General features: G+C 46.6%; 1 protein-coding gene across 4 annotated transcripts in view; it reads right to left on the reverse strand.

Moving 5' to 3' along the window:
• Nrap (nebulin related anchoring protein) overlaps positions 1–12,970 on the reverse strand; it is a 78,032-nt gene that overhangs the window by 18,468 nt on the left and 46,594 nt on the right. For all 4 annotated transcript variants that reach the window (XM_076925223.1, XM_034483760.2, XM_076925213.1 and 1 more), the window contains 7 exons: positions 10,393–10,491; positions 8,723–8,827; positions 7,857–7,964; positions 7,203–7,316; positions 4,805–5,002; positions 3,157–3,261; positions 450–548 (listed from right to left, as the gene is read on the reverse strand). In XM_076925223.1, coding sequence (XP_076781338.1) covers positions 450–548; positions 3,157–3,261; positions 4,805–5,002; positions 7,203–7,316; positions 7,857–7,964; positions 8,723–8,827; positions 10,393–10,491 — 828 coding nt within the window. The remainder of the gene's footprint in view (positions 1–449; positions 549–3,156; positions 3,262–4,804; positions 5,003–7,202; positions 7,317–7,856; positions 7,965–8,722; positions 8,828–10,392; positions 10,492–12,970) is intronic.

Below are 12,970 nucleotides of genomic sequence, written 5' to 3' on the forward strand. Positions count from 1 at the left end.
TCTAAGAGGTAGTGACTGAGGTTAAGGTGAAAAATTCCAGACAGATGCCATGCAAGACCTGCCTTTGGATAACCACATGTCGTCCACAAATGAACATTACATTGGCTACCCACCATCTGCCTAGAATAGGTCACAGGCTGGCTATGTCCAAACAAGTCAGCTGAGGGCCTTGATCACAACTCTATGGGTCCAGCCACTGTAGGGTGTGGCCTGAGGCTGAGATTCCAACCTGCCCCTGGTCTAGAGGAACCAGACCAAAGTCTAAAGCAGATGCCCACCTGGCCCTCCTGTCCTCTCAAAGATGTTTAGGCTCTGTACGAAATGTGCTGTTCTTTCCAAATCCCCCATAAATACAAATGACCTTCCCTTCCCCAGTTCACCAAAATCCACACATCTTTTATCTTTTCTTTTACAATCTAGTCATCCTTGAACAGCATTGGAGATTTCACCTCATTGGTGATCTGGTTGCTGAACTTGGCATGCAGAAGGTTGGGAGTCTCTGTCACAGCCGTGTACTTGAATGACCCAGGATGCTGACGGTATTTACTCTGAGAAAGGAAAGAGATAGCTTGGTAGGGGAGGAAATGGTGCTGTAAATCCTAGTTAGTGTGTGTCTGCATCTGTGTATATGAGCTCACACAAACACACACATGCCTGTGCATGTGCATGCACACGTGTGTGTCTCTATGTGTACATGCATGTAGATGCCAGAAGATAATTTGAGGTATTGTTCCCCTGGAACACTATAAATATCTTCTTTTTGAGATAAGTCCCTCACAGGACATGGAACTTGCTGACTAGACTGCCTGGTGGCCAGAGACACCCCCCTCCCCCCAGGATCCTCCTGCCTCTCTGCATTTCTCCACATTGGAATTGGAAGAGTTTGCCACCACACCAACTTAAGCCTCCTTCTGCACAGGCTGCCAGCCCATTCCTCTAGAATCCAGCAGGCAATCTCTCTCTGCAGGCAAGCTGGACCGGCTACACTTGAAGTCTGCATCTGAAGAAATGGATGTTCTCAGCATCGAGGACACACATGACACACTGTGCACCTTCAAAACCACACTCATGCGTGGTGACAGATTTGCAATCCCAGTACTAGAGAGGCAGACAGGCAGATCCCTGGGGCTCAGGGGCCAGCCTGCCTAGACTACTTATAGAGTTTTGGGTCATGGAAAGACCTTGTCTCACAAAGCAAGAAGGATGGTTCCTGAAGAACAAAGTCTAGGTCCCATGTACACAGCCACACAAATGTACATACAAACACACACACACACACACACACACACACACACACACAACACACACACACACACCCCACATCTGCCTGAACCAGGACTCAGAAAGGTATGGGCTTTATGGGTTCTCTGAAGGCCATGGGCCATGGAGAGCTTTAATGCAGAGACTGTTCTTGGAATGCAGAGCCCAGGGCCCCTGAGCTCTCGCAGGGCACTGTCCACCCACCTTAGCTTGCAGGATGGCGCTAAACATCCATTTCTCCATTCCCACCACCATCCCCACCCTTGCGCCCACCATAAGCATCATGAGGTGGGCGAGGCTCCCATGCGTTTAGAGAGCTTAGCATTCTAAGTCTGTTTACTTTCTTACCAACTAATCTGCAAACACATAGCTGCCATCTCAAACACAGCTGTCAGAGAAACACTGGGCTTAAGTCAGTGCCAATCCCTACAAAAGCCGGTCAGAGGTGCTCTGTATAGCCCCGTGTGACTAATTTAGAAGCTGAGGATCAGAAAGGGCAGGTAACTAGGCTGAGGTCACAAAGCAGATGAGAGCCGACCGAGAATTTCAATGCCTCATTTGTTGGTTTTTTAAAGCCTTCCTGCTTTCCGCTGTGCCACGGGGCTGCCCTTCAAAGGACCTAGGAAAAGTGCATCTTACGGGCTCATGAGTCATCCAACTTGATATTCTTGTAAGTGTGTTGGGGTGTATATGCATGTGTGTGTGCAGTGTTTATGTATGCATGTGCATGCATGTGTGTGTACAATGTGTGTAGTAAGTGTGTCTGTGTCTATATAGTGTATGTATGCATATGCATGCATGTGTACAGTATGTATATGCACATGCATATTTATGTACAGTGTATACAATGTGTGTACACGACACCCATGTGTGTGCAGTATGTATGTACGCATGTATGTGCAGTATGTGTGTAGTATGTGCCTGTGTGTATGCACTGTATGTATGCGTGTGCATGCATGTATGTGTACAGTATGTGCATGCACATGCATACATGTTTGTGTGCAATGTATACAATGTGTGTATGCATGTGTGTGTACAGTGTGCATATGCATGTACATGCATGTATGTATATAGTATGTGTGTAGTATATATCTGTATGTATACACTGTATATATGCATGTGCATGCATGTATGTGTACAGTATGTGTATACACATGCATACATGTTTGTGTACTGTGTGTAGAATGTGTGTGCATGTGAATGCATGTGTGTAGTGTGTGTATGCATGTACATGCATGTATGTGTATACACATGCATACATTTTTGTGTACTGTGTGTAGAATGTGTGTGCATGTGAATGCTTGTGTGTGTACAGTGTGTATATGCATGTACATGCATGTATGTATACAGTGTGTGTAGTATTGTGTCTGTGTATATACACTGTATGTTTGCATGTACATGCATGTATGTGTACAGTATGTTGTGCATGTGCATACATGTGTGTGTAGTATGGGTATGTGTGTGTGTATAAATGCCAGACATCAGCACTGGGTATCTTCCTCTATCACTGCCCACTTTGTTCTAGAAAGGGTATCTCTGAACCTGGGACTGACTGACTCATTGGCCAGTAAGCTGCAGGAATCCTCCTGCCTCCCTTAGCCCGGAACTGGGATAACAGATGAACACAGTGGTGCCTGGCTATGTAAGTGGGTTCTGGGGATCTCAACTTTGGTCCTCACGTCACTCATTTAATCTTATCTCCTGGGCCGTCTCCCCAGTCCCCACCGAGCTTTCTTAGGTGGTGTCCAGTCTGAACGAAACATCAGTGAGAACAAACACTCAGGACAAGAGGTGACAGCTTAACCTCCAGCTGCCTGAGCAGTGGGACACACATCCACTGGGGCATCTACCGTGGACATCCCAGTAGCACTGCCACCCTCTGGGGTCCCATGTTACCTCGCTGATGAGCTCAGAGGCTTTCTTTCTTCCTTCAATCTCCAGTGCTCCAGGAATGACACAGGGAATACCACGCATGAAGTTCAAGTCCGAGCGGTACAGATTCTACAGGAAAACATATAAACATCAGAATTGCCAAACTCTGACAGAGAAGCAAGGGAAGCCAGGGTCTCTGGACACCATCTGGAAGCGCATGGCTAGGACTCTAGGCAGCCTGGGTCTGTCTGTACAGATGTGGCACCACTCAACAATGCTGTTCTTCGTGTTTCTCTAAAGGCTTATTGGGGTGTGGGGGAAACGTGGGTCAGAAGGAAGTCACTCGGCTGTCACTTCTCTGTGAGTGGCTGTGACAGGGATACCGGATGGAGTTTTGTTTTAATGTGAGCTAAAAGCTGGAGAGGATCATGGCTAGAAAGTCAGGTGTCTCGGGGCAAACGTGCAAACGGTTTAACCAGGCTTTCAAACAAAAGCCAGCAGCAGCGGGTGGCATTAATTAATCATGGGTAAAGGAAGAACTAATGAATGAATCCAAAATACGTTGGCAAAGACTCATTCGGGTCTGCACCTCTGTGGGCAAGTGCAGTTCAAACCCTAACCCTGAGTGATGTGGAATGACAGTTAAAGAGTCCCCACGCTTACTCCCCTCAGCCAGCAAAGCACCCGGTTGTGCAGTCCTCTGACTGTTACCACAGCACCAGACAGGGCAAGCTTCAGGGCTCTGCGTAAGTGACAAATGGCCTGTGATGAGCATGGCACCTCCTTCATCCCTACAGCTGCACTCAGGTTCCTAATAGTTAGCACCACTGTTCAGTAAATGCTGTGCACAGGCGCGGTGTTCCAAGGGTGACAGATTCCGATTCTGAGCGCCAACTGCTTCACTTGCCCACACCATGGAACCACAGCTCTCGCTGTCTTCCATCGTGCGTGTTGCCTGCACATTCCTGGAACAGGCAAACCTAGCAGGCTCAGGAGAAAGGTGGGTACCAGGGAGGAAGGTGGGTACCAGGGATGCCATTGTCTTGGAGGAAAGCACACCTCATTTCCTCAGGAACGTAAGACTACCTTACTTACTCCCCTCTCCCTCCTTGCCTTTGCAGAACAGGCATCAGGAGTTGGGCATGGCACCAGAGGTATGAAGATTCCTCACCAAAAGGACCCTGGGAGGCATCTCCAGGCCTGACTGACTAGCCTTGATCTGTGCTCTCCCCATAAAACAGTAAGAAGGTTTTCCACCCAACCTGAGGCCAGGGACAAATCCTGAAAACCCACAAACCCATGTGGCGTCTCACCCCATCCCTCAAGTATAGTTGACCCGATTACAATACTGAGTTCCCTTCCGTGAGTCTGCTACAACTCCTCTGAACAGTAAGAACTACTAACGCAGGGGTATTGTGGGGATTAAATGAGGTAATTTCCCAAATACAATGCTTTGAATTCAACAGGGACTCTTGGGGGAACGGTGGCTATTCTCACTGGAGTGCTGTAACTGTGTGGTAGGGCAGTGTGCAAGCTCTTGGGCCTAGAAAGAGAAGAGTTTAGGATGCCTGAACTAAAGAGGCTGCAAAGAGCCATGAGGAACTTGAGGCAGGGGCCTTGTGATCTGAGCTGCCAGGAGAAGGGTCCTGAGGGAGAGGCAAGGGCACTTTACCTCACTCTGTAACTTATGAGCTTTCTTGGCACAGCTCAGCCTTAGGTCTTCTGCCAAGGATGTGTGTTGGGGGAGCGGATGTCTGTAGTCCTGGTTGCTGGCCAGGGTCTGAGCCTTCTTGGCGTGCACCAAGGTTACCATATCCAGCGGCAGATGGAAGTGAGCCTTTGAGTGTTCAAAGCCTTTCTTATAATTCACCTAGAGGGGCAGGCAGATCAGCAGCCGTCATTTCAAAGCTACTGTTTGCACAGAATCATCCGGAGAGCAACTACAACACAATCATCCCATCAGCCGGAGACACTGACGCAGGTCCATGTTGCCCCCTTGCAGACACTGACCTAACAAGCATGCTTGAGTCTGGCTCATGACTTTGCAACTCTCCGCCCTGGAAGTCACTGGCCTGGGTACAGTGGCCATGGCTCCCTGACTAGGGGAAAATATAAAGAGACATATCCAACTCCAGGGATCCCCTTGATCAATTTCCTAGGTCACCCTCATCTTACATTGTCAAAAAGTCTCATGAGATACATCCAATATATCCCCCCAATATCCACTCAAGTTCAGGGGTTCTCAGGTCATGGCAAAGAGCTTCATCAAACATTACACAGATTCCTAGTCAATCTGAGAGCCAGCAGGAAGAGAGGGCTGTCTGAAAAGTAAATCCTGAGAAGAGATTCTCATTCCCAAGCCTAACATATATCTTGAAAACTGAGGGAGGAACCCATTTCAGACTCACACAGCCCCGGAAGGAGCTGCGTAAAGCTGGTGGTCCTCACCCAGGGCCTCCTCAGAAATAGGGTGCAGACTCACCACCTTTTGCCAACTGCCCTCTGACACTCAACCTGAGTACGTGGCCCAAACCTCCCACTCTCACTTCATGAATCAGGCCCTCACTCTCAGAACAAGGCCAGCTGCCATCTAATCCCATACTCAGAGGTCAGCGACCCAAGACAGGAAGCAACGGCAGAATCAGGAAGAGTGAGGCAGAGAAAAATGGCATAGAACAGATGGACAGATGGGGCAGGAGATGGGGAGAGGGAGAGAGGGAGGGAGAAAGGGAGGGGGAAGTGAGGAGGAAGGGAAAAGGAGGGGAAGGGGGAAGAGGAGAGGGAAGGGGGAGAGGGAGAGCATGTACTGCCTCTTTCTAGCTGACTCTGGGCAAGGGACTGAGCCATTCACACATGACCTCAATAAGCCAGCAGAGATCCCAGTTAAATGAGATAATACATAGGCTAGACCTCTGTAACATGTTGGGCACAGCTTTCGCCCCTGACACTTGCCCCTCGCACATGTGCAGGGAGGCTGTATGTATACCCGTGTGCCAGAGTCCACAAGATCATATTAATTGTCAAAGGGTGATATCAAATCAGGTGCCTATATTTATGCAAGCACAAATAAGAATAAAGTGGTGTGTGTGTGTGTGCGTATGTGTGTGTATGTGTGTGCATATGTGTGTGTATATGTGTGTATGTATGTGTGGTATGTGTGTGTGCATATGTGTGTATGTGTTTGTATGTGTGTGTATGTGTGTGTATGTGTGTATGTATGGTGTATGTGTGTGTATGTGTTTGTATGTGTGTATATGTGTGTATATGTGTGTATATGTGTGTGTATGTGTGTGTGTATATGTGTGTGTATGTGTGTGTATATGTGTGTATATGTGTGTATATGTGTGTCTATACATGTGTATATGTGTGTATATGTGTGTGTATATATATGTGTGTATGTGTGTGTATGTGTGTGTGTATGTGTGTGTGTATATATGTGTGTGTATGTGTGTATGTATGGTGTATGTGTGTGTATGTATGTGTGTATATGTGTGTGTGTGTGTGTGTATGTGTGTATATGTGTGTGTATGTATGTGTATGTGTGTGTATGTATGGTGTATGTGTGTGTACGTATGTGTGTGTATGTGTGTGTATGTGTGTGTATGTGTGTGTATGTGTGTGTATGTGTGTGTATGTGTGTGTACAAGTACATCTCTATCTACACATGATTGTTACTGAGCAACTTCAACTGGCTATAGCCTCAAGGAATCCAGTCTAGCATCTAACAAGCATTCTAGAACTTTCATATAAATCTTTTCCCATTTCTGAACATTTGTGGTAATTCACTCTGTGGCCTACAAAAATAAAGCATCTCTGCAGGCCAAACACATCTCACAGACCACCTAGATCCAAATCAAAGAATGCCCAGTCCAGAACGGATCTAGGAGGTCCACACATCTTAGCACATGTTAAGGAGGAAGAAGCTAAAACCCTGAAGGAGATTTCATAACTGCCCAGCAAGTCAGGAGCAGCAGCATCACCCACTTCCCAGAGCCTGGGCGACCTGGGCCGGCTATTCCAGAAGCATCGTCAGGTGGGCCCTCCTCAGCTCCTGCCTCTCTCCTACTTACATCACTCTGCAGCGAGGTCGCGTGTACTGAATGTGCAAGGCTGAGGTCATCTTCCAAGCTCCGGGAGCCGAGCATCTGGCCTTTCATTCTCTCAAATGCCTCTTTGTATCTGTACTAAAGGGAGAGAGAGCGAGAGAGAGTAACAGCTCGGGGACAAGGGACACAGAATGGAAGAGGTGGGTATTGGGCGAAAATGTTTTGTTCTTTTGACAGTAACTGGGTGAGTTAAAAGGGAGAGCGAGAGCGCAGGAGTTGTCAAAAAGTCTATTCTTTCATATGCAAGACTCCCAATGACTAAAGGGCTCCAATTTGAAACGGTGTGTAAGCGTTAGCGCTTGGGCAGCCTGGGCTGGGAGATGGCGCAGGCATCGTTAGTGGGCTAACACAGGCTGGCTTTATGAAATCTCTTGGTGGAGGGCGCATTTCATCTGCCCAGGTTCCGTGTTTACAGTCGGGCATTTGGCTCTGTGCCCCAGGCTAGGAAATTTTTTGTGTAAGATGCACTCTTTCTCACCGATCGTTATCAGATTGCCCTAACACAGTCGGTTTGGACAGGAGAGGATATGAAATCCACAGGCAAAAGAAGGCAAGAGTTAGAGGCAAAAGAACTGAAACAGGCTTGGATTAAATGTTGCCACAGAACTGGATGCTCACGTCACTTATAACTTCACTGGATGCCTTTGCTGCCTGGAACGGAAGGGCATCCAACCTCAGCTTATAACCTCCGTCTCGAAGCCGGCTCCAAGACTCCTTATAGCGGGTCTGGCAGGGAGAAAGGCACAGGTCTGATAGGCTCCTACATTCTGCCTCCCCCCCACACAGGGATCTAGTTCAGTAGGTCTCCCTCTCCCACCTACAGCTCCATCTGGGGTTAGAAATCACTGAACCTTGGAATGGATTATATCCTAGAGTGAGTTCTTGCCTTCCATCCACCCTTGGCTTGTGAAGCCATAGAGGGGATGGGTTCAAAACAAGGGCTTGGATCTGACAGACCTAGCTAGTTTGCTGAGCAGCAAGCTCAGTAAGGAGGCCTAAGGCCTAAGGCCGCGCTCGGATAGCTCATTATATAGATAGAGAATAGCCAAATGCCACTACCAATGACTAGGAATGACTGAAAGGGGGCTCTTAGAGAAACTTCAGAGGGAGGAGTTGAGGTCCCCAAATGTGTCCTCGGCACAAGCACCAACTACATCTAGCTTTATTAAGGTGTGTCTGTATTTCAGCTCCTCTGCATGGAGGCCTTGATACTAAGGGAGCTAACTTTTCCACACTCCTCCTCCCTAGCGAGCTTGCATCTGGCACAGGACACTTACAGAGTCCAGCACAAACACAAGGGTGGATCCCCTTGTTCCCAGCAATCAGAAACCCCAATATCATGAAGCTCATGAAGGCACTCCATCCCCTCCTGTCTCTGAACCCAGTATCCCATCATAGTACAAGCACAGGGCCACCATGACGCCCATGAAGGCAGGCACCCTGGCCTCCCTCCCTTCATCCAGTAGCCCCCTGGGCAGTTTTACCTCGCTGATGTTCATGGAGTTCAGCTTAGCCAGCAGGACTTCAGGCAAGTCTGCAGTCTGCGTGTAATGGTGCTTCATGTTCTCTCCTTGTTCCCTGTACAGTCTCTGTGGGTACAGAGAGGTCTTTGCATTACACCCAGAGCCACCCCCGTGCAGCCAGCAGCCATGCTGTGCTCCCAGAGTCAGAGGGCCTGCAGCTGCTATGTCATCGTAGAGAGCTGATCAAGGCACCCTGCCTCCACCCTGATCTCTCACAGCTGTCACAGTGAAATTCATGTGTCTCTCTCCTTAGCTTTACATTCCAACTCAGAGCACGACGGTAGAAACCTTCCCCATCACCAAGGCTACACTTAAATTCTGCTGGGACAAGCGTCACCTGGAGAAAATGAGGTCTGGCCACCCTTGACTATTCACCTCAAACTATGCAATAGGGACTGGGGATCCAGAAGGCACATAGATGATGTCATTCTGCATGGGGTGTCACAAGCCTACCTGTACCTTCTTTCCATCCCAGCCTTTAGGATTCCTGACCTAATAAATATTCTCCTCCTCACAAGTTCAGGTTTTCTTTACCCAGAACTCCCACAGAGCTTCGGGCAGCTTCCAAGTTTGTTTGATGACATACAGAGTTGGCACAGCCACCTAAGAAACTCTCAAAATTATGTGTTTCCACCCCAGTGCCTATCGGACATGTCCAGGGTTCTGCATATCACAGCAGTGCCCCCTAGAGTTGGTTAGGATAAGGACACAGCAAGTGCTTCTTCCTCCTCAAGAAATTCTGGTCCAACTATGTTCCTCAGAATTCAATTCCATTCTGATGAGCAGGTAAACAGGAAATCAGTTCAGAAGTCCAAAAGTCTGGGAAGCAGACCATCTCACAGCCTGAAGAGTACCCAGGCCCTTTTGGGGTGCCGGTAGACAAAGATACAACCAGAATTTCTTATAAAGCCATACAGAGAATTTTGAAAGTTGGATCCCAGGGTTTGTCAATATTTTTGTGTGTCAGACATTGAATATTTTAAGATATTTCAAAGCCAAGCCTGCCTTACACACAGATCTGTGGACTTCGCTCAGTAGTAGTAGCCTGCTAATTCCCATGCTTAAGGGAGTTTTTATAAGACCTCAATGTTCTATTTAATCCCTAGTGAAACTGAGCATGGGGTCAAATCTTGGTTTCCGGTAATATACAGAATATGGTAAGTGACTTAAAAGTCAGGCTTATATTCACAAATCAGCCTCAAGTCATTTTTGAAAATGTGGGGAAATGAGAACACAGTGTCAGTGTCTCGCCTTGGATCCCAAAGAGCCTTAAGCCTCATTCCAATTAGCCAGAATCTTACTCCAAGTTCTAGCTCTGAAAACAGCACTTTTGAACAAAAGGGGGAGGGGGAAGGGGGCCTCGTGACCACGAATCTGCGAGCTACGCAGAGGCAAGGAGGAAGAGCGTCCAAGGCAGCAGTGGGATGCAGAGCCCCACTTGGCACACGAGTACAGGAACGCCCCGTTTGCATCCTAATGAGGAAGGAACCCCACCAAGGGGAGCATCATGAAAGACAAGGGTCCCTTCATCCTCAGGACGACAGAAGGAGCAGACCCCAGATCCCCTCCGCTTCAATCATACCACTGAAAGAGAGCACACTCTCGGAGTCATAATGTACATTATCACTTACATCCACTGCTTGGGTATAACTAATCCTGGCCTGGACCATCTCCGGAGTGTCTTTAATACTGGTAAACTTCAAAGCGTCTGGATGCTGACGGTACTTCTTCTGTTGAGCAGGAAAAGATCAAAGCTGTGAATTTTGTGCCACTCTTTCATGCCATTTGAAAGGGAAAATCACAGGTTGCTTGAGATTAGAGTGAATTTGTGAACATAATTATTATTCGGCTTCCTCCATCCTTATTTCTTAGGTACCTTCAGGTTAATATTTGTTTCAATTTAAGAATAACCTCGTGTCAATTAACATTAAAGTATTGCTACCCGGTGCAAAGACAACATCTCAAAATTAGATTACACCAGTAAAATACTGTAGGGTATACACTTCCAAAGCCGTTCTTTCGAGAGGCTTCAAATACTATGTCGCGGGTGTTTACGGCTTAGTTCGGCAAGAAAGTGCATTCCTGGTTACATTTATCGATTGAAGCTTTCTGTTTTCCTTCCCCCAAAGGACCCTGCAGGCATTATCACAGCCCAAACCCTGCAATTAACACGCAGGGTATGCTTTATTTAACATATGTGCTAATTCTCAAAGACATTACAGTAAGGAAAAGGATCCCATTACTATTGAAAGGAGCACTCATAACATTTGAAAGACACAGAACGTGCGCACTAAACAAAACAAAAAGCAACAGAAAATATAAACGCCGACAGAGGTCCAGATGACTCCGTTTGAAGAACTCTGGATATCAGGTCAAGTTCATTCCCCATTCTTTTAATCAAAGCACATTTTTTCAGAGCCTGAAATATTACAATCTTAATGGTACAGCGGAGTTTATTTTCCCCGGAATCATATTTTCTAAACACCTGCTCATTTGTCTGCTTGAGTTTGTGTGTGTACTGTAGGCTGTCTTAGGTGCAATTAAACCCAGCCAGCCACCTGGGGTTTGCAAATGAAGCTTTACTATAATGCAGCCACACTCATTCACTGACATATTCTCTACAAACATTTTCAGTGAGCTGTGATGGAGACTATGCAATAAGCAAAGCTAAAAATATTTACTAACTGGGGCTAAGCAGAATAGTTGTCATGACTCCTGTGTCACACCTCAGGTGTGTGTGTGCTTGCACGTATGTTTGTATCTGTTTCTGTGTTTATATGTGAATGCATGTAATCATGTATTTGTGTATATGTGGACGAACACATGTATATATGTGTGTACATGTGTAAATTCAATTACACATGTCTGAATGAATGTATACATGTACATGTGCATATGTGTGTGAATACGTGTGTACATGTATGTGGATGAATTAATGTGTGAATAAATTATACATGTGCGAATGTATGTGTAAATGTATGTGTGAAGGTATGTTTCCATGTGTGAATATATACACGTATGTGTACATATGTGTGAATGCATATATACAAATGTACATGTATATGGAAATGCATGTATACGTGTGCATGAATGTGTTTGTGAATTCATATATCCATATATTTGCATAAATATGTGTGTGACTGTGTCCATATTCATTTGTAGCTCTTCACAGTGTCTAGTATTCGCTCTGAAAGCTAATCAGCCAAATTTGACAGGAACCTAAAAACACCTGGTAGTTGGGGGGAAGTTATTAAAATACATCTTGCCTAATATAAAGTTTGGTACCTGGTCTGAAGCAAAGATGCTAAGAAAATAAGTAAATTTCTTGAGAAAGTCTGCAAAAATGAGGATTCTTATGACAAAGCTGTACCCACTATAGAGCAAACGATTCCCCTGAAAGTCCTTGGTGACACAGAAAGAAATCATCTGGATGCCAAAACTGAAAATGAGCAGGTAGGGATGAAGCTTCTCCTTTATGAGAGGGCCCAATGCTAAAAGTTGGGAGTGATTACACTTTTTATTCCCACAGTTTTGTATGTTTACACTGCTGAGAGGCCCTTTCTCTAATTTAAAAAAAAAAAAAAAAAGACTAACTGAGACCCACTGATGTCCCAGCGTTCTCTGAGTCTTAAGTGACAAAGAAGGTCTCTGAAAATTAGGTCACTGCATAAAGGCAAGTTTAGCAGTTTCATCTAATGTATGAGGAGACTAGACTGCGGATCCTTGCATCGCTGGGCAAGGGCATTACAAAACCAACATGGCTGCCATTCTACACTGAAACAACAGCTGAGGAGCCTCTCTGCCAAAACTAAAGTCGTCAAGGGCTATGCAAACTTAGGCTTTCTCCCTGTCCAGAAAGTTCCAGAAAGATTGGTCTACTCTAAAGGCAATGGAGTGTTCACTTGCCTTCTGGACACAGGCCTGAAGGGGTGAATTTGGGAGTTTGGTGGTGCTGACCCTCTAATGAGCCTGAACTTCAAACCACAGTTCTCAGAGGTGCTCTGTGCGGCTGCCGTTCTGCCCCCTAGAGGGCATCTGCTGCCTGCCAGCATCTGCAACCTTTCAGGTTGCCACTGCTGGACAGAGAGTGCTTCTGACACCTAGAGGCCAGAGATGCTGCTGCCCGTTCCCCAGAAAGAATGGACAATATGTCCACAGCACAGAGGCAGAACCCGACCCTCACGGTCTTTAAAACTGCTGCTCAGGGAA

This window comes from Arvicanthis niloticus, chromosome 1 (assembly GCF_011762505.2).
Source record: "Arvicanthis niloticus isolate mArvNil1 chromosome 1, mArvNil1.pat.X, whole genome shotgun sequence".
In the NCBI taxonomy this organism is placed as follows: Eukaryota; Metazoa; Chordata; class Mammalia; order Rodentia; family Muridae; genus Arvicanthis; species Arvicanthis niloticus.